Source organism: Mus caroli, unplaced genomic scaffold, assembly GCF_978045245.1.
Source record: "Mus caroli unplaced genomic scaffold, Mus_caroli_1 scaffold_4, whole genome shotgun sequence".
In the NCBI taxonomy this organism is placed as follows: Eukaryota; Metazoa; Chordata; class Mammalia; order Rodentia; family Muridae; genus Mus; species Mus caroli.
This window is the reverse complement of record NW_028227259.1, coordinates 142426099-142445433: the sequence shown is the minus strand read 5'-3', so window position 1 is coordinate 142445433 and position 19335 is coordinate 142426099. Positions and strand designations below refer to the sequence as shown.

General features: G+C 44.9%; 1 protein-coding gene across 1 annotated transcript; it reads right to left on the bottom strand.

Annotated features, from left to right (window-relative positions):
* Window positions 1-3500: 3500 nt before the first annotated feature.
* Window positions 3501-18905, bottom strand: LOC110287939 (NXPE family member 3-like). The gene is made up of 5 exons (XM_085836393.1): window positions 18849-18905; window positions 9855-10597; window positions 8841-8923; window positions 6926-7138; window positions 3501-4033 (listed from the first exon to the last, which is right to left on the bottom strand). The coding sequence occupies exons 1-5, from the start codon at window positions 18903-18905 to the stop codon at window positions 3501-3503; spliced, it is 1629 nt and encodes a 542-aa protein (XP_085692519.1).
* Window positions 18906-19335: the final 430 nt, after the last annotated feature.

Sequence of the window (19335 nt, the reverse complement as noted above, 5' to 3'; positions counted from 1 at the left end):
GGAATCCCTGAGGAGCCTCAGCTCTGCTCCTTCTCTTCCTTCTTCCTTTCTTCTCTTCATTGCTTCTTGGCCTCTTCCGATGAGTATCACACAAGGCAGCAAATCTCATAAAAGAAACTTATTGGAGTGTCAAGTGAGAGGAGCTACAAACTCAGGGATGGCTGCCCCTGCTTACAGGAGTGTGAATTGAACAAATAGTAGGGCTTATATAGGATTTCTTAGTGTTCATGATAGAGATTTCCAGACTGGAGATTTGGGGATTTCAAGTCCTGATCTTGGGGTGCTCAAGATTTGGTGGGCTTTCATGTTCAAGGATTGGTGGGGTTTTCTGCTCAGCAGAAAGGATTGGTGGCTTTTTTTCCACCCCACCCTCCACCCCTTTCCCAGCATCAGGCCCATGGCTTAGAGTGGAAAGTCCTGCCTGGTCCCAGATGGCCTTGGCTGCGGCACCATCTCTATAGAGCTTCTTGTGGTGGTTGGAAAGGAGGGGCTGCCACTGAGGAGGACTCTTGCAGGACAGCTGCTGCTGAGATGGGGAAAGGATGAGCCGTTCTGGAGAGCTCCTGTGATTGCTGCAGGCTGAGGAACAGTCCTGTACCCTCCATTTTGACAACTCCCGTGGGAGCATCTTAAGGCAGATAGGCTGGGGTAGAAATAATGGGCTAGCAACTTCTTTGATGGAGATTGCTGCAAGCTGCTTTGGGACTACAGTGAGGGTGGAGAAGAGGGGGTGCGCAGAGAGAGACAGACAAAGAGACAGACAGAAACAGACAGACAAACAGACAGAGAGGGAGAGGGAGAGGGAGAGGGAGAGGGAGAGGGAGAGGGAGAGGGAGAGGGAGAGGGAGAGGGAGAGGGAGAGGGAGAGGGAGAGGGAGAGGGAGAGAGAGAGAGAGAGAGAGAGAGAGAGAGAGAGAGAGAGAGAGAGAGAGAGAGAGAGAAGCACATAAAATCCATCAAACCAGATCCTCAAGTATCCAAGTATCCAGGCAAAACTACCTGAGGAAGTCCCTTCAAGCTGATGAAGTCCCTTCAAGCTGAGGAAGTCTCTTCAAGGCAACTACTAACTGACAGAGTCCTGGGCAGAGCAGAGCGTTTCTTCAGGGAAGGCTTCTAAGTAAAAGAACAGAAATCATGAAATTGGGAGCTTACAGACATCCATCCAAAACCAGCCTGGAGAGGCTGAGGTTGCAAGCTGGAGTTCTGGGTTAGGTTTTCACCCCATGACTGAGCATTCAGCTTCTCTATAACACTGCAGGAACTTTTTTACCATGCGTGAGCCCTGGGGATCTCTGTTGGAAATGGTTTACCTGGCAGCTGTTGTCAAGGGCAATTTGCTTGCTGGCTTAATTGGTTGGTTGGTTGGTTGGTTGGTTGGTTGGTTGGTTGGTTGGTCGGTCTTGAGACAGGATCTCACAAATGTAGACTAAGCTGGCCTAGAACCCACAGGGCTCCTCTGGCCTCTGCCTCTGAAGTTCTATGATTGAAGGTGTGCTCCACCATTCACTGACAGGTACAAGATTTTCGCTTTTGATGTTCTGTTTGAAAAGACTGGAGTTTGCACAGGACACACCAAGACCAAGTTCTCAACACAAAGGAGATTTATTTGCTCCAGAGGGACAAAGAGTGTGGATAGAAGACAAGGGAGAGGGGAAAGAAATATTTGCCCCAGACAAAGGGACTGCCTCTGGATAAAGTGGAGACAGACATGGTCCTTAGGCAAATGGCAGTTTATAAAAGTAAAAGAGGAAACCTGTGTTAGGATGAGTTGCTTTGTTTTGATTAGACATATTAATTAAGGTAGCCAAAGGGAGGCTTTTGATTGCTGGACTTTAATATTTTAATACCAGGCTGGCCTTGACCTCAGAGATTCACACGACTCTGCCTCCATAGTGCTGGGATTAAAGGCCTGTGCCACCAAGCCCCGCTTTATTTTTATTTTTATTTTTTTATTTTTTGTGTAGCTTTGTATATCTGTGTGAGTATATGCCATCTGCGTGCAGGTGCCCATGATGGCCAGAAGAGGTCATTGTTTCCATGGGAACAAGAGTTACAGGGAGTTTTAAGCTACTCATCTCAATGGGGTGCTCTGCAAGAGCAGCAGACACTCACAGCAGCAAGCCATCTCTTCAGCCTCCATGTCTGCAGGCAAACTTGGACATTGGTAATTTGGAAAAAAAAAAGGATATATCAACTTGACCGTATGTGCATGCACATTTTGTTTGTATTCATGTGCTCCACCTGTATGCAAGGCTTAAAGAGGTTGGAAGAAGGGATTAGATTCTCTGGAATTGGAGTTACACATGGTTGTGAGCCATCACAATATTGCTGGGAATCAAACCTACTATAAAGCCTTCTCTCTAGCCCCAGTAATTTACTTATTTTGAATCTAAGCATTTAGCTTGATGAGAGGTAGTTAGACTAATAGATACTAATAGATAGGGATTCTGTTTGTCTCTCTTGACCTAAGATGCTCTCTATTCTTTTTGTTTGTTTGTTTGTTTCTCTTGTTTTGTTTTGTTTTGTTTTGTTTTGTTTTTTCGAGACTGGGTTTCTCTGTGTAGCCCTGGCTGTCCTGGAACTCACTCTGTAGACCAGGCTGTCCTCAGACTCAGAAAGTTTTTTGTTTTTTTTTTAACACTCCAGATTTTATACCACTCGTGGTCCACCCTCTGACTATTCCCCATCCCATACCTCCTCCCTACCCCCTGTCTCCACAAGGATGTCCCCACCTCCCCAACCCCCAGCCCACCAAACTTCTCCACTCCCTGGGGCCTCCAATCTCTTGAGGGTTAGGTGCATCTTCTCTGGCAACCCAGACCTGGCAGTCCTCTGCTGTATATGTCTTAGGGGCCTCACATCAGTGAGCTTAGTATGCTGGTTTTTCAAGGCAGCATTTCTCTCTGTAGCCCTGGCTGTCTTGAAATTCACTCTGTGGACCAGGCAGAACTTTCAAAGATCCTCCTGCCTCTGCCTCCCTAGTGCTGGGATTGCAGGTGTGTGGCTCTACCACCCAGCTAAAGGCTGTCTTTAAAAAAAAATAAAAAGAGGGGTTTGGGAGATGGTTCAGTAGGTAAGGGTGTAAACACGAGGGTTTGAGTTTGAGTTCCCAGCAACACATTTAAAGATCTGATATGAACTTTGTGCCTGTAACCCCAGAGCTGTGGACACAAAGAAAAAGATGTTTAAAACTTTCTGGATGCCAGCCTAGCTCTAGAGTCCAGAGACCCTTTCTCAAAGAACAAAGAAGACAGTGATAGAACAGGATGCCCTAAGTTCTTATATTCAGAAAGGGGTTGTGTACATACATGCAAAACATGGTCTCCTAATATAAAACGAGATTGTCCATGTGGTGCATAGAGAGAAGTATAAAACATGGAACCAAGTGTCGTAGTGGGTGAGCCAGGGGTAGCTTCAGCTTTCTGTCATTGGGAGTCCATTTTTTTTGGTGGCCACACCCAGGCTCTCCATCCATGCAGCCTCAGATCCCTCAGGAGCACTCAGGTGGAACAGATGAAGGACAGAAATAATTCCACTTCGTTGCGGACAATAAGCTTCCTTGGGTGGATGTTGTCTGGCACATCTAAGGTGGAGGTCATTTCCCATGCATCCACAAAGGCCACTCGGAGACCAACAAAGGCAGCTCGGAGCAAGCGATTCACCTGGAGTGTGAGCCAGTCACTGCCATACACGGATTTGTAGCCAGTATTGGCCAGTTTGATGATGACCAGAGTACTGGGTTCATGGTCCAACAGGGCCTTCACAGCTGCCCGAATCCCTACCAGTCTTCGGGCAAAGATGGAGGGAGGGAAAGTGGTAAAGTGGGCTCCCATGCCCAGCACCACCACTGTGTAGGGTCCCCCAGCCAGGCCGTGTAGTTCTCTGGCCACAGAGTGCAGGGAGGCCACTGGGGTGCGGAGAGAACGCAGGGGCCAGCTGTGGACTCTCCAGTGCAACACTATCCCCCGAGTTGTCTCCACGGCCATCAGAGGACCTACCTGATAAGTGACATGTAGATCAACTGGCTTCAGAGCTGTTGGGAGGAGGAGAAGGAAGGTTTTAACTTAGGGAACCAAGCAAGATGGCTCAGGCAGGAAGGGCTCTTGCTGCCATCATTTATAACTTGAATCAGATCTCCTGAGATCCATATGGTAGAAGGAGAGAATTTGTTCTTGCACATGGTCCTCTGAACTTCTCATACACTACAGTATGTGACTTGTGCGTGCATGCACACACACACTCAGTGAATTAACATGGGGTTGTTAATGATCTTCTTATACACGTATTGGCAAACCTCTAAGACTGTTTCAAACTCATGATCTACTACATGTAAAGAGGAAGTCTGTCTTCCTTCCTTGCTCTCTCTCTCTCTCTCTCTCTCATATTTATTCTTTTAGGACGGTCTCACTATGTCGCCCTAGCTGGCCTGTAGAGCACTGTGGAGACTAGCTCTAACACAACTTGAGAATTGGACTGAAGAGGTACTCATTTGGTAACCTGTTTACAGCACTGTTTAGAGGTGTGGCCCTGTCAGAGTAGGTGTGGCCTACTTGAGTAGGCAGACCTAGGTGTGTCACTGTGGGTATGGACTTCAAGATCTTCATCCTAGCTGCCTGGAATCCAGTCTTCTCCTATCAGCCATCAGATGAAGATGTAGAACTCTCAGCTCTTCCTGCACCATGCCTTCCTGGATGGTGCCATGTCCCACCTTGATCATAAGGAACTAAACCTCTGAATCTATAAGCCAGCCCCAATTAAATGTTGTCCATATAAGAGTTGCCTTGGTCATGGTGTCTGTTCACAGCAGTAAAACCCTACCTGAGACATATCTCCAGAGTGCTGGAACCATAGGAGTACACTGCTATACTCAAGTTGTATAGTATTTATCTCTCCACTACAGATATGGATTCTGAGATCCTAGAATGTTAAGTATTTTACCATGGTCACAAACAATGCTAGCAGGGGATGTAGCTCAGCATGTGGAATGCTTGCCTAGAGTGGTAGGGCTAGTGGGATGACTCATTAGAAAAAAGCTTTGTGATACAGGCCTGATGACCTGAGTTCCATCCAAGGAAGGAGAAAACTGACTTCTGAAAGTTGTCCTCTGAACTACATACATGTGCCATGACAAGTGTACAACCTTGCACGTACCACACACACACACACACACACACACACACACACACACACACACGCACACGTACCCGGTCTCACTGATAATTATAAAATAAAACATAGTACACTGTATCTAAGAGTGACATCAGAAATTGTTTTCTGTCCTCCACCATAGACAAACACACACACATGTGTACATATACTCATGTGCACATACACACATGCACACACACATACGAGAGATGATGGCTGCAGATTTTATTTAGAAACCCAATGATGATGCTTTTGCTATCATTCCACATTGCATTGTTTAAAGGTTTGTTGCACTGTCCTTTAGCTATTTTCGAGAGCTCTGGTAACTAAATAGGGAAGGCAACTTGCTGAATGATTTCATTCTTTCAGGCTGGGAGTGTGCACTGGTTAGGGTTTACCTACCACACAATCCCATGTTATATCCCAAATACCCCAAACATAACACCAACAAGGTATGGGAGCATATGGCTGTAAGTTTATCACATGGGAGGTGGAAACAAGAGGATCAGAGCTTCATGATCAACCTTAGCTGTATAGAGAGCTTCAGGCCAACCTGAATTACATGAGATGTCTTTCATTCATACTCACACATGCATGCATGCATGCACGTGTGTGACACACTGTTCTTAAAACTCACTCCCAGCTGGGATGTAAGTCTAGCACTCAGGATGTACAGGCTCCCTCAATGCAATCACTGTCAGGCTTCTCCTTCAGGAGTCCTCACAGGCCCTCCTCTCCCCTCATGGTCACTCACAGACTCTCCTGCCTCTGTCTCTTGGGTTCTAGATTTCAAGGAGTGGTACACCATACCTACTCTCCTATTTGTATTTTTACATTATTTAAATGTATGTGCATGTGTGTCTAATGTGTGGGTGTGAGCATGTCAGTGTGAGTTCCTATAGAAGCAAACCTCATGTAGCTGGGCAGACTTTTCTCTATACAAACTGTTCTCTAACTTCCACAATCTCCCTCATCCTGTACCAGGCAGCAAGCATCTTGAGGGTGACTTTCAGATGTTTTGGTTTTGGTTGTCATTGTTTTGTTTTGAGACAAGGTGTTATGTAGCCAGGGCTAGCCTCAAACTCATTATGTAGCCAAGTAACTCACTGAATCTCTCTTATCTTTCAGCTTCTACTACCTGAGTGTACCGCCTAGTCTACTTCCTAGTTTTTCCTTTCCTTTTCTTTTCCTTTCTTTTCTGTTCTTTCCTCCCATTTCTCTTTCTGTCTGCCTGCTTTCCTTCCTCTCTCTCTCTCTCTCTCTCTCTCTCTCTCTCTCTCTCTCTCTCTCTCTCTCTCTCTTTCTCATATTTATTTTTAGGATGGTCTCACTATGTAGCCCTATCTGGCCTGTAGTGCACTGTGGAGACTAGCTCTAACACAACTTGAGACTCGGGCTGAAGAAGTACTCATTTGGTAACCTGTTTACAGTACAAACATAAGGACCTGAGTTAGAGCCTCAAGAACCTATGTTAAAAAGCTGGGTGTTGTGGTGTATACTTGTAATCTTAGTGCTGCACAGGGGACTGGTGTCCAAGTTTGTTCTTTGCTAACCTGTCACAATCTAGAGTTGTCTGGGAAGGTCAACCTCAACTGAGAAAATGCCTCTACCATAAAACAAAGCAAACACCCCACTCTTTCACTCATGGCCCTTCAGAAAGATCCAGCAGCCTGCACCATCTTTCTACTAATCGAGGGAGTCTCCCTCAATGCAATCATTATCAGGCTTCTCCATCAGGAGTCCTCACAGGCCCTCCTCTCCCCTCATGGTCACTCACAGGGCACTGTGTCTCGCAGATACTCCCACCACTGCCGAAGTGTGGAATCCCCTATCATGTAGACAATGCGGCCAGCCAGGCAGTTCAGGATGCTGTCCACAGTGGGGAAAGAGCGGCTAGAACAGAATGTTGAGTGCCATCTGTCTTGGTAGTAGAAGCCAGAGGGTTTTGGAGACAGGTGGCCCGGGTGGCATGGAGGCCTTGAGGGCAAGGCTACAGGGGAGAGAAGAATGGAGTAGATGCAAACAAACAAACAAAAAACAATAAAACCCCCACCTTTTACATCTTTTTGTAAATGAATATTTTACATTTGTGTGTGTGTGTGTGTGTGTGTGTGTGTGTGTGCATGGAACAGCACATGTGTGACACTCTGGGGACAGGCTTTGGGAGTCAGTACTCTCCCTTCACCATATATATCCTAGGGTTTGAACTCAGGTCATCTTTGCCCACTGAACCATTTCAATGGTCTAGTCAGGCAATCTTCTACATTCTTTACATGTAGTAGATCATGAGTTTGATCTTAGAGTTAGGGTTTTACAGCTATAAAACAAAACAAACAAACAAACAAAACAAGCACATGACCAAGGCAACTCTTATATAGACAACATTTCATTGGGGCTGGCTTACAGGTTCAGAGGTTCAGTCCATTATCAAGATAGGAGCATGACAGCATCCAGGCAGTCGCAGTCCTGGTGCAGGAGGAGCTGAGCTGTCTACATTTTTATCTGAAGGCTGCTAATAGATACTGGCTTCTAGGTAACTATGAAGAGGGTATTAAAGCCTATGCCCACAGTGACACACCCACTTCAACAAGGACACACCTATTCCAACAGGGCCACACCTCCTAATAGTCCAACTCCCTGGGCCAAGCACATGCAAACCATCACATAGTATGAGGTAGCCTTAAATGCCTATGCAATTGAGATTGCCCTGGACACCTTGGGTGGTTTAAATAGGTTTGGCCCACATAGATTCCTGTGTGTGAATGCTGAGCCCACAGAGAATAGCACTACTAGGAGGTGTGGCCTTGTTGGAGTAGGTGTTTCCTTGTAGATGTGGATGTGTAAATGTGGAGGTGTGCTTTTATGTCTCCTAGGTTTAAGCTCTTCCCAGTGTAGAATTCCAGTCCCCTCCTGGTGGCCTACAGAAGAGAGCCTCCTTCTAGCTGCCTTCAGATTAACATGTAGAACTCTCAGCTCCTTCTCCAGCACCATGTCTACTACCTGGATACTGCCAATATTCCCACCATGATGATAATGAACTGAACCTCTGAAACTGTAAGCTAGCCCCAATTAACTATCTTTTATAAGAGTTGCTTTGGTCATGGTGTCTGTTCACAGCAATGAGACAACATCTAATCTTCCTGCCTTCACCTCTAGAGTGCTGAGACTTCATATGTGCACCTCCAAATTCAGGGGGTAGCACTGTTCATGTCTCCAGTTATAGATGGGGACTCTGAGGACCTAGAATATTAAGTAAGTAATGTACCATGATAAAGAACAATGATACACCTTTAATCCCTGCACTCGGGAGGCAGAGGCAGACAGATTTCTGAGTTTGAGGCCAGCCTGGTCTACAAAGTGATTTCCAGGACAGCCAAAGCTATACAAAGAAACCCTGTCTCAAAAAAAAAAAAAAACCATAAAAAAAAATAACAATGATGATGGCCAGGCATGGTAGCCCATGCAGTTGGGAGACAGAAGCAGCCAGAGGTTTATGAATCCAAGGCCATCCAGGTCTATCTAGCTCATTCCATACCAGCCAAGGCTACATAGAGACATCCAGTCTCAAAACGAAGAGAGAGAGAGAGAGAGAGAGAGAGAGAGAGAGAGAGAGAGAGAGAGAGATGCACACATATCAAACCCATCCAAGCTGATGCCCATCCCCAGCCCCAACATGTTCCAGCCTCACTCACCCATGTTACTCATGTTCCCCTGGGCTGCTGGTATGACCAGGATTGGAGGTACACCTGAAGGGAGTTTCTGGTCAGTCACATTCCTGAAGAAACACTGAGTGTGAGCGTTGAGGGAGGTTGACCGAGTGAAAATTAGACTTGCAAAGAGCAGACCATGGCTGACTGGTTACCTGTCCTATGCCTAAATCTGGGTCACTACAATAGAGTGCGCACACTAACATAGGGTGAGTATAGTCGTTAGAAAGAATATACAAAGAAAAAAAAAAGGTGTTATCAGTTCACTAATAGTTAAGATAATAGAAGAGTCACATAGTTCTCTTTTATAAGAAACAGAGCTCCATATCACATAAGAAAATCAAATTTTCCTGCCACTAAAGTCTAGAAAAAAATAATAAATTTTGTCATTGTTCTTACACAAACGGTCACTAGGGAATATAATACCCTCCTCCAACCCATGCCTTCCCACCCCACCCCTGCTTTTTTGACACAGGGTTTTATGCTCATTCACCCCAGGCCAAGGAGTCCTTGAATTCTTAACTTTTCTGCCTTCATTAAAAGGTGGGAAGAGAAGCCCCTTGGTCTTGCAAACTTTATATGCCACAGTACAGGGGAACACCAGGGCCAAGAAGTGGGAGTGGGTGGGTAGGGGAGCAGGGCTGGGGGAGGGTATAGGGGACTTTTGGGATAGCATTTGAAATGTAAATGCAGAAATTATCTAATAAAAATGATAAAAAAAAAAAAGGTCAACCTCAACCACACAAAAACTCAAGTTCACTCCAGGTGTAGGAATCTCTAAATGATAGGGATGATGATGTCGGTGATGATGAAGAAGATGATGATGGTAATGATGATGAAGATGATGAAAACCATGTTCTTGCTGCCAAGCCCAATAGACTGAGTTGATACCTGGGTCCCACATGGTGGAAGAAGAGAACTAACTTCCTCTAGTTGTCTTCTCACCTCCACATGCCTATGGTTAAAATTGGGACTTGTTCAAGATTCTAGATTTCTTACCCAGCAAGCAGGGCTTCATCATGTGACGTGGTCACCTTCAGATAACTTCCACTTGAGTGACCCACTAAAGCATTGCAGGGCAAAGTAGAGGGTTGAGCACAGAACCAGCTCTCCCCAGAAACCACATCCTTGTACTGGCAGGTAGGCCCTTTGGCTCCAGTTGACTGGGGGTCCACGTTACAGATGACAGTCTCTAGAGAGCCATCTGTTCCTCGGAAATACCCTCTAAAATCAACAGTGGCTCGTTTTTCTCTCCAGACTCTTTGCAGGACCCTAACTGCCTCACTGGAGTGGATCAGCCGCACTTGCACCTGGGCCCGTCCAGCCCAGAGCAGGGGGAAGGACAAGAGGTAAGTGCCATTCTCCAGATCCTTCACCTCCCCTGGGACTCCTGCTCTCAATTCTGGGCCCAGCAGCTGTGCCCGAAACAGATCTCCACCATGAACTTTAGCTCTTCCTCGGTGATCCCTAGCCACAAGGATGGCTTCTAGGTTACTTCCCAGAGTAAAGGTGGTGTGGGCTGAACCCTTCAAGTAGTATGTGGAGGTTCTGGGGCTGGTAGAGGCCAAAAAATCATCCCTGTCTTCACCAGTTGGAGGCCAATATAGAAGGCTGGTCAGGTTGGGGAGTTCTTGAGGCAGAGAGTCCCAGTGGGTGGATTCTGAGACATACTCAGGCACAGTACTGGGTTGTGGGAGCCAATGGATAATGGGCTCAGGCCAACGCATCATGAAGAACAGCACCTGTGGTAAAGAGAAAGGATTATGCCATCATGCTGTGTGTGTTCCATTTTCTTCCTCGAAGGAGGTATTCCTTACTTTTTTGTTTTGTTTTGTTTTGTTTTGTTTTGTTTTGTTTTGTTTTGTTTTGTTTTGTTTTGTTTTGTTTTTTGAGACAGGGTTTCTCTGTATAACCCTGGCTGTCGTGGAACTCACTTTGTATACCAGGCTGGCCTTGAACTCGGAAGTCTGCCTGCCTCTGCCTCCCAAGTGCTGGGATTAAAGGAGTGGGCCACCACCACCTGGCAAAGAAGGTGTTCCTATTGGCTAAGTAGCACCTAAGTGTCCTATCTGCCTGTGTCTTTCTGTCTGTCCTTTATAAGCCTTGCATTTGAGTCACCATGACCTTTATGTGAAAGAAACATCTCAAGGCTGGCGTGATTGTGTTACTAGATTTTCTGGAAATTGCCACTGGAGTCACCCCATGTTAACAGGGAAATTGGGGGCCCCAGTGGTATTCTTATTCATCTTTTTTTTAATGTAAGTGTATGAGGGTTTTGCTTTCATCTATCTATGTACGATATAAAAGTCTGGTGCTCAAGTAGACCAGAGAGAACATTGACTCACGGGAAACTCGAGGTACAAATGGTTGTGACGTGAACTATGAGTTCTGGGAACTGAACCTAAAGACTCAGTAAGAGCAGTCAATGCTTTTAACCACTGAGCCATTTATCCAGCTTTGAATGCCTGTTGAGTTTGTATTTTCTTTCTAAACAGGGTGTGTGTGTGTGTGTGTGTGTGTGTGTGTGTGTGTGTGTGTGTGTGTGTGTGCATGCGCACACATGCATGCATAGGCACACATCCTTTGGCCTGAATGTGAACATCAGAATACAATTTGTAGGGTCATTTCTTTCCTTTCTCCATGTCCAGGGGATCAATTTCAGGTTATTAGGCTTGGTAACTAGCTCCCTCACATGCTGAGACATCTTGCTGATCCCATTGTTGACATTGTCTGATATGCTAGAGAACAGTATCTTGGATGCTTACAGACTCTGCAGACCCAAGAACTTAAAAATCTAAACTGACTGTGAAAGAGAGAATGGAGAGGAATCTCACTGTGTACATTGGTAGGTCAACAAGATTTTGGGTAGGTAGAACTAAGAAATGGGGCTATGGAGGCCAGGAAATGGATTCTGTGAAGGTTCACCTGAATACTATGTTCATGGACATGGGTAATATATAATATAGGCATATAAATGCTACTTAACTAACCTGTATGTTGAATACAGTGAGGATCAGCATCTAAGTTACTTCTATTTGTGTTTGTAAATTACAAACTTATTATAGCATTAATAAGCATGGAAGAAGGCCAGGTATGGCATATTTATAGTCCCAGACTTCAGTAGGTTGTAGCAGGAAATTCAATAGTTTCAGGTAATCTGAAAGCAGAGTTCCTGGGGGAGTAGATCAAGTCCTGAATGGGTGAATTCCTGAGTGAATGTATGCTATTGACATGGATACAGCTATGTCAAGGACCCCAATGCCTCAGACCATGGGAAATTGGAAAAACCCTCTCTAAGCCAGTCTTCAGGAAATTGCAAAACCTCCCCTCCTGGTCTGAGAGTGAATGTTGATAGTGATGACCACCAAGAACAGCATCAGCTGTGGAGTAGAGTTAGCCAGAACCTAGAATGCTATGGAGGGCAGAGCTGGAGAAGTGACCCAAGCCCTTTGGAAAATGCTAGAAGATCATGTGTGGACGCCAGCCATTAGAACAAGAAGCTGTAAAGTTAAATTTGCCTTGGAGACCCCAAGATGTAGAGATGCCAGAGCCAGGTGATACATGCCACGGAGAGCTGCTAAGAGGAACTGGAACCAGCCAAAGAGAGGAATCTGTTGCAGTCCACAGTGCTGAAACGAGCTGGAGATCTGAAGAGCACTTGGACATCAGACATGGAAATGCAGACTTTAGAGTTTGCTCCACCAGTTTTTAGTCTTGCTTTGGTACATTTCCTCAATGTGACATTTTGAAATGGCAATGTATATCCTGTGACGTTGAAAGTCTGTCATCTGCTTTTTTATTTTGATTTTATATGAGATCACAGTTAAGTGATTGCACAAATCTCAGAAGAATCTTTGAACTTTGGACTTTTAACATTGTTGAGACTGCTATAGATTATGGGGACTTTTGAAGTTGGAATAAATGTAATTTGATTTGTGCTATGGTTAGTTATGGCCACCTATAGATTCATGTGTTTGAACAAGCCTGTGGGGGCAGGAAGTGGAATTTGCTGGTTTGAATATGCTTGTGGCACTATTTGGAGATGTGACCTTGTTGGTTAAAAAAATATATATATTACTTTTTCAGAGGACGACAGTTCAGTTCCCAATACCTGTCACTGAGTCCCAGACCTTGGCACAACTGACTCCATGAAAGAAGTGTCATTCCTGCTAAAAACTCAGTACACAGACAGCACCACCTGCCAAGACCAAAGACCTAATCTGGCAAAGGTCATAGTTATGGGAAAGTCTCTTAAATGCACTACTGTTGCTTTTAGGCTTCTGTAGTTCTGCTCTTGTTAACTGAACTGCATTCACCAAGGACATGGTTTGCTGCTTCAAAGCTCACCCTGAGAAATGCTCTGGGCTACACTGTGATCCCAAACACCTAGAATAGTCACTGGCCTCATAATAAAAATTTTCTACTGACTTAAGCCTATGTCCAAGCAATCTTCTGGGGTGAACACCCCACATTATTTCTGGAAGCTCCAGCGAAACAACAGAGGCGAGACCTTGTTCAAGTGTATGAATATGTGGCAACCACCCCTGGTTGTTTTTTATTCATTATCATTCTCTCTCTCTCTCTCTCTCTCTCTCTCTCTCTCTCTCTCTCTCTCTCTCTCTCTCTCTGTGTGTGTGTGTGTGTGTGTGTGTGTGTGTGTGTGTGTGTGTGTGTGTGTATGTATGTGTGTGTGTCTATAAGTTTTGTTTCCCCATATTGACAAGTGGCTTTCTCTGGTGTGAGACACTCCACTCACTAGGCTTAAGACCTGTGCCCTGTCCTGTGGATGACCCGAATCACTTTTACTCTGCCATGTCACCCAGAGAAACTTAAAACACCTCTACCTGTCCACTCTGGGAGCAGGAGCACTTGCTTGGTGTGCTGACTGACTCCTGCTCACTGTCAGAATTGATCTCTGGGTGGAGGTGGGCCTCTCATCCAGGGACCCCTGCCATCTAAGCAGAATGCACACAGAGATGGGAAAATAGGTAATTCATGTGACCATTTTCTCTGCCCCATGCCTGCTCTAAGCAGACCCAGGGAAGCATAATTTAACCAATGATTCATACAATCCAGCAATCTCTGAAATTTTTTTTTAAAAATGCCCTTAGGCTGAGCAGGGCATCTGTCACAGCCATTCAGCCTAGACATAACATATTTTCCTTTCTGTCCAACACTAAACAAGGAGACTTTAAACAATTTAGCTAGTTCCTTTTCAAAGGATTAAAGATAGATGCTAAAGAATATTTCTTTGTCACCCCTTGGCCATATATCAGAAAAAAACCATAAAAGATTAAAAAGTTTCAAGATATAAGTAAAACCCAATTTCTGGAGGTGGCTTTAAAAAGTGTTTTAACAACAGACCTGATTGGAACAAGACCTTTAACATAAAGTGGAAGCCACTGTCGTCTTCATTGTTGATGAATGCAGTTAGACTTACAGATACTCATGGCCATGGAAATGGCCTGTGACATACTATCCAAACATTTGTACCCTGTGGCAGCCATAGGATGACCCATCTGTCTAAGAGCTGTGGTAACCACTGCTAGGGTAATAAAAAAGCTAAACAAGAGAACAACAACAAAAACAAGTTAACTTGGGGTCAAGATGTTAGACCCACAGCACCCCATGGGACAGCTGAGGCCCTCCTTTGCAGAGCACCAAAACACCAGCTATCTAAAGACTGTGTGACCCAGTAACATGCCCTATGCCTAGCTCATTTTCAAGTCCTATTTGAGGAAGCCACTGCCATCAATCAGTTCAGCTACCCCTTTTCTGACGACCCAGTGCTCAACCATGAGTGTCAGGACATGAAAGATGAAAACAAGGATATTGGGGCTGAAGTAGTTACTTTAACAGAGAGGATTGGGGCCCAAGCCAGGCACCTGAGCCTAGAGAGCATAATTGATTAATCTGATGCTGGCTCTCAGAAGAGGAAAAAGAAAGTCCTCCACCATATACCCAGACTGTCAATTGATCTCCCTTTACTACTCAGGTTATGATCTATAAAGTAAGAGGCCTTCTCATTGCTGGGGAAAAGGATATTAGAAATTCTTGGTCCTCCTAGAGGGTATTTGGCCTCCCCTAGAAATTGCTGTCCTCCACAGTAGGAAGAGAGGGTAACAGTCCACCTGCCACCACTCTCTGACCTCAACTTTAAGCTGAGAAAGACAGACACAGGGAAGGTATTAGCTAGTGGCCACACACAACAACCCATTGGAAGACAAACACAGGCAATATATTAACTAGAGTGACTACACACAGCAATCCATATCTATCTTCACCTTTGCCTGCTGATGCCCACTTTACATGTCTAGTTTATGCAGAAAGTATAGCAGGGAAGGTATAGCAATTATCTTTGAGATTGAAAGAAAGATTTTACAATTCTGTGTGTGCCATGTGGCTGGATTGCCAGGTTGCCAGAAAGAAGGGAGCTTCCATTGCAAAAACAGGGTTTATAAAACTAAGGCTTCATGGGGAAAAAAATCCTTTTAAAAAATTCTGGCCTTGGGAGATAAGAAAAACCTGTGCCAGCAAGGGACTCTGGGGATAGAGTTAATCATTTTCAAAAATGAAGCAAAATCAGTCAGTGTTGCTGATTATGCTTAGATGCCCCTTCCCTGTACCACATAGTGACAGAAACTAACCAGGCTGTCAGCTCACTCACTGTGACTAACAAAACTCACTGTTCCTGGGGAGAGCCCGAATTAACATTAGAGGACTTATATGGTGCTGAAACGTATCTAATAGCCCAAACTTTTAACCTAGGCATTTCCCCTCCGTCTGATGTCTGCGGATCTGCCTCATGGGTTATTTCATATGAATACCAACATTATTCCTGGGCCCTGAGACTGCTTGGTGAGCACGTAATGGTTTGAATGAATGTTCCTCTTTTGATGGTTTCCAAACTAAGTACATAGGTGGATTAAGACCCAGAAGTTTTAAAAGTTTCCATTTCTGAATTAAAAAAAAAAAAAAACAGATTCTTTTGCAGAAATGGTTCTATAAAACTGGAGAGGCTTAGATTTCTCATGAGATAAAGAAAATTACGTCTAACTTTGGAAGAAACCTGTTGTTTCCATGGTAATATATGAGTAATTAGAATAATTCTTGGCACTGTTTGGGGAATATTGATACCAGTCACTGTTCTCTAGTCCCCCAGGCTAGGTACTCTGCTATCAGCACTGGATGGGTCCTTAAATTTCATTCTAACTGGATTAGCAGTGAGACTCTGCTAATCCAGTGAGGCCCTAAATCTTAAACTAAAACAGTATGTGTGCAGGTATGTATATGCACACATTACATGGCACATGTGTGAAACTCTGATGATAACTTTTGAGAGGTAGTTCCCTCCTTCCACCATGTGAGGCTCAAGAGACCGGACTCAGATTGTCAAGTATAGCAGGAATCACCTTCGCCCACTGAGCCACCTCAGCAGGCCTGAGGATTTTTTGTTGTTGCTTGGTTTGTTTATTTGAGAAAAGTCTCACTATGTAACATTACCTGGCATGAACTAGACCAGGCTAGACTAGAACTCACAGAGATTCTCCTGCTCTGTCTCCTAATGGCTCAGATTAAAGTATGTATCCCTAGCCATAAACTTCTCTACTATTTTTTTTTAAAGATTTATTTATTTATTATATGTAAGTACACTGTAGCTGTCTTCAGACATTCCAGAAGAGGGCGCCAGATCTTGTTACGGATGGTTGTGAGCCACCATGTGGTTGCTGGGATTTGAACTCTGGACCTTCAGAAGAGCAGTCGGGTGCTCTTACCCACTGAGCCATCTCACCAGCCCCTTCTCTACTATTTTTAAGATTTATTTTTATTCAGGTGTATGTGTGTGTGTGTGCCATAGATGTTCAGGTGTCTGTGAAGGTCAGGTGTCTCAGAACTGGAGTCACAGGCATCGTGAGCCACCAGGCATAAGTACTGGTAACTGAATGCAGGTTCTTCTGCAACAGAGGCAAGCATTTTTAACCAGTGAACTCTCTAGCCCCCCCATTGCCCTCTTTTGAATTCCTCCCTTTTCCAGGTGATCACCCTTGTCATCTCAAATAGTTCCCAGTCTGCTTTCCTCTGTGTGTGTGTGTGTGTGTGTGTGTGTGTGCGCGCGTGTGCGTGTCCATGCGCTAATTGGTTTAATTATGGTGGCTCACAAGTTCATAGGTACCTTACCAGTAACCACAACACTGACAAAAGCCTCCCCCTCTTTCCACAGTGACCATTGGCAGCCAGTAGATTTACGGGAAAGGCCTCTGAGCCACTCTGTAGTAATTACTTTCTTCTTTGGTTCCTTTTTTTGAGGTGGCCTTTGAGAAAGGTCTTACTGCACTATTGGCCTGAAGATTGTTTTGTAGGCAAGTCGAGGAATAGAGAGGGTAAAAAAAAACCCTTTCTCTTTCATACAACACACAGTTGCTATGGAAATAAAATCAACATCTCTAAAAAGAAGGAACTGATTTTTAAAAATCTTTTAAACCCTTATTGCTCGCAGAATAATGTCCAATTTCTCTTCTTACACTTCAAATCATTCATCGCCTAAGAAAAGGAAAAAAGTCTATATTTTCATGCAAAAAAAACCTTACTGCTTAAATATCAATAACAATACCCTGTGAGTCAAAATATTTCTGTTTTCATAGACAGACAGGAAAAGCTTCCTCCTGACACATCTTACCTTTTCCTTGTATATAACTTCATAGAAGAAACAAAGGTTTATCCTAATCTCTTAGCTTGCTTTTGCCGGAGGCAGGGATTTAAATTGGTTTCTTGTGTGTGTGTGTGTTTTGGTTTTTGTTTGTTTTGTTTTGTTTTGCTTTGCTTTGTTTTGTTTTTTGAGTTACATGCTTTCTCCATGAACCCTGGCTCTTCTGGGACTTGCTCTGCAGACCAGCCTGGCCTTGAACTCAAAGATCTGCCTGCCTCTGCCTCTGCCTCCTGTGTTCTGGGATTAAAGGCAGGAGCCATCACTTCCCAGTCTTCATTTGTTTTCTTATTTCCTGTCTCCATTTCATCCATGTGTACAATGCATTTCCATCACACGCATGCCATTATGGTCTATCTCCCTCCCACTCCCACTGACCCTTTTCAACCGCTAGCCCCAAACCTTTTGTGTGTGTGTGTGTGTGTACATAAAACTTTTTCTATTTCCTAACGTTTCCCCCATGCATTCTAAAAAGAGGACCAGACATCAAAAGACTTTTTTCTCTTATCTTGGACAGAGAGGACAACATCTTCTAAAGGCAAGTGAACTGAGGAATTGCTGGTGTGGAACACAGCCACTAATTACCATTTTCACCAGAGCGGCTGGGACAACAGGCAAGGGAGCCTGAGCCAGGCCGAGTCTGCAGACTTTCCCTTGTTGAACCAAGGTTTGGGGGGAGAGTCCTTAGGTCCTTATCTGAAATTCCAGCAGCCTCACACACCCCCTCCCACCACCTTTTCCAGCTGTCTGCAATTCTGCTCCAGCTTCAGCTGGTGTCTGAAGGTGCTGGAGCATGTAAAAGTGATAGCCAATAACAGGGCGAGCTCCATTTATGCCGCTTGTGTGCAGAGCCTGTTTGCTTATGTGGTTGTTTAGGGGCAACCTCTTATTTGCCCTCCTCTAAGCAAGCCAAATAAACCCATTTATTCGCCAAGCTAGGCATAAGTACACTTCCTCCCTTGCCTGCTGTTCATGCCCTATGTTGGGCAAGAAGACATTTGCTCAGGGCTCCCCAGCAATAGTCCAGGTATTTGTCCATACCGTTCTCCTTGGGACTTTGCTGGACAACTTCTGAGCTTAGATTTCCTGATGGACCCCAACACATGGTACCTGCTCCCGGTCCTTGTAGATGTTCTCCCCGGCAGTTGAAGCCCCAAATATCCCTCAGCAGTAGAAGTTGGAAGAATGACACCTTCCCCCAGTTAACTCTCCAAGATTAAAGAAACTAACCAATCTACACATAGGTAGAAGTGGTAAGCAAGCCAGCAAAAGGCAGGGAAAGTACTTACCAAAACCAAAAAGACCAACCCCACAGTCAGAATCTTGTAGCTCTTGAATTGCCCCATGAGTGGATCCACACAGCCTAGATTCTTGTTGAATTATAAGTATGAATCCAGATAGCTCCGTCAGGGTAGCCTCCCTCAGCCCTGAAGCAGGCTGATCCAGACTTTGACCTTACTGCCACATAGAAGGAGATTACCTAGGGTGGAGCCTTCCATAATAGATGGCTCTTTTGTTCTGTTACCTGCCACTGCTCTATCCAAGACACTTCTGTTACCCACTGAGAAGCCCCTGAGATATTCCGGAGGAATATCCTATCCGGCAGGTCGCCTACAGACTGGCTCCAGACACCAAGAATGGACTGCCAGGGCATGGGCCTTCCCCTTTTATAAGCACACTCTCTTAGTAAACTGGCGGGCCTTGAACAGAATCATGTCTTGGTCTCCATTAATCTCTCGCCGTCTGTACTGGCTAGCTTTGTGTCAACTTGACACA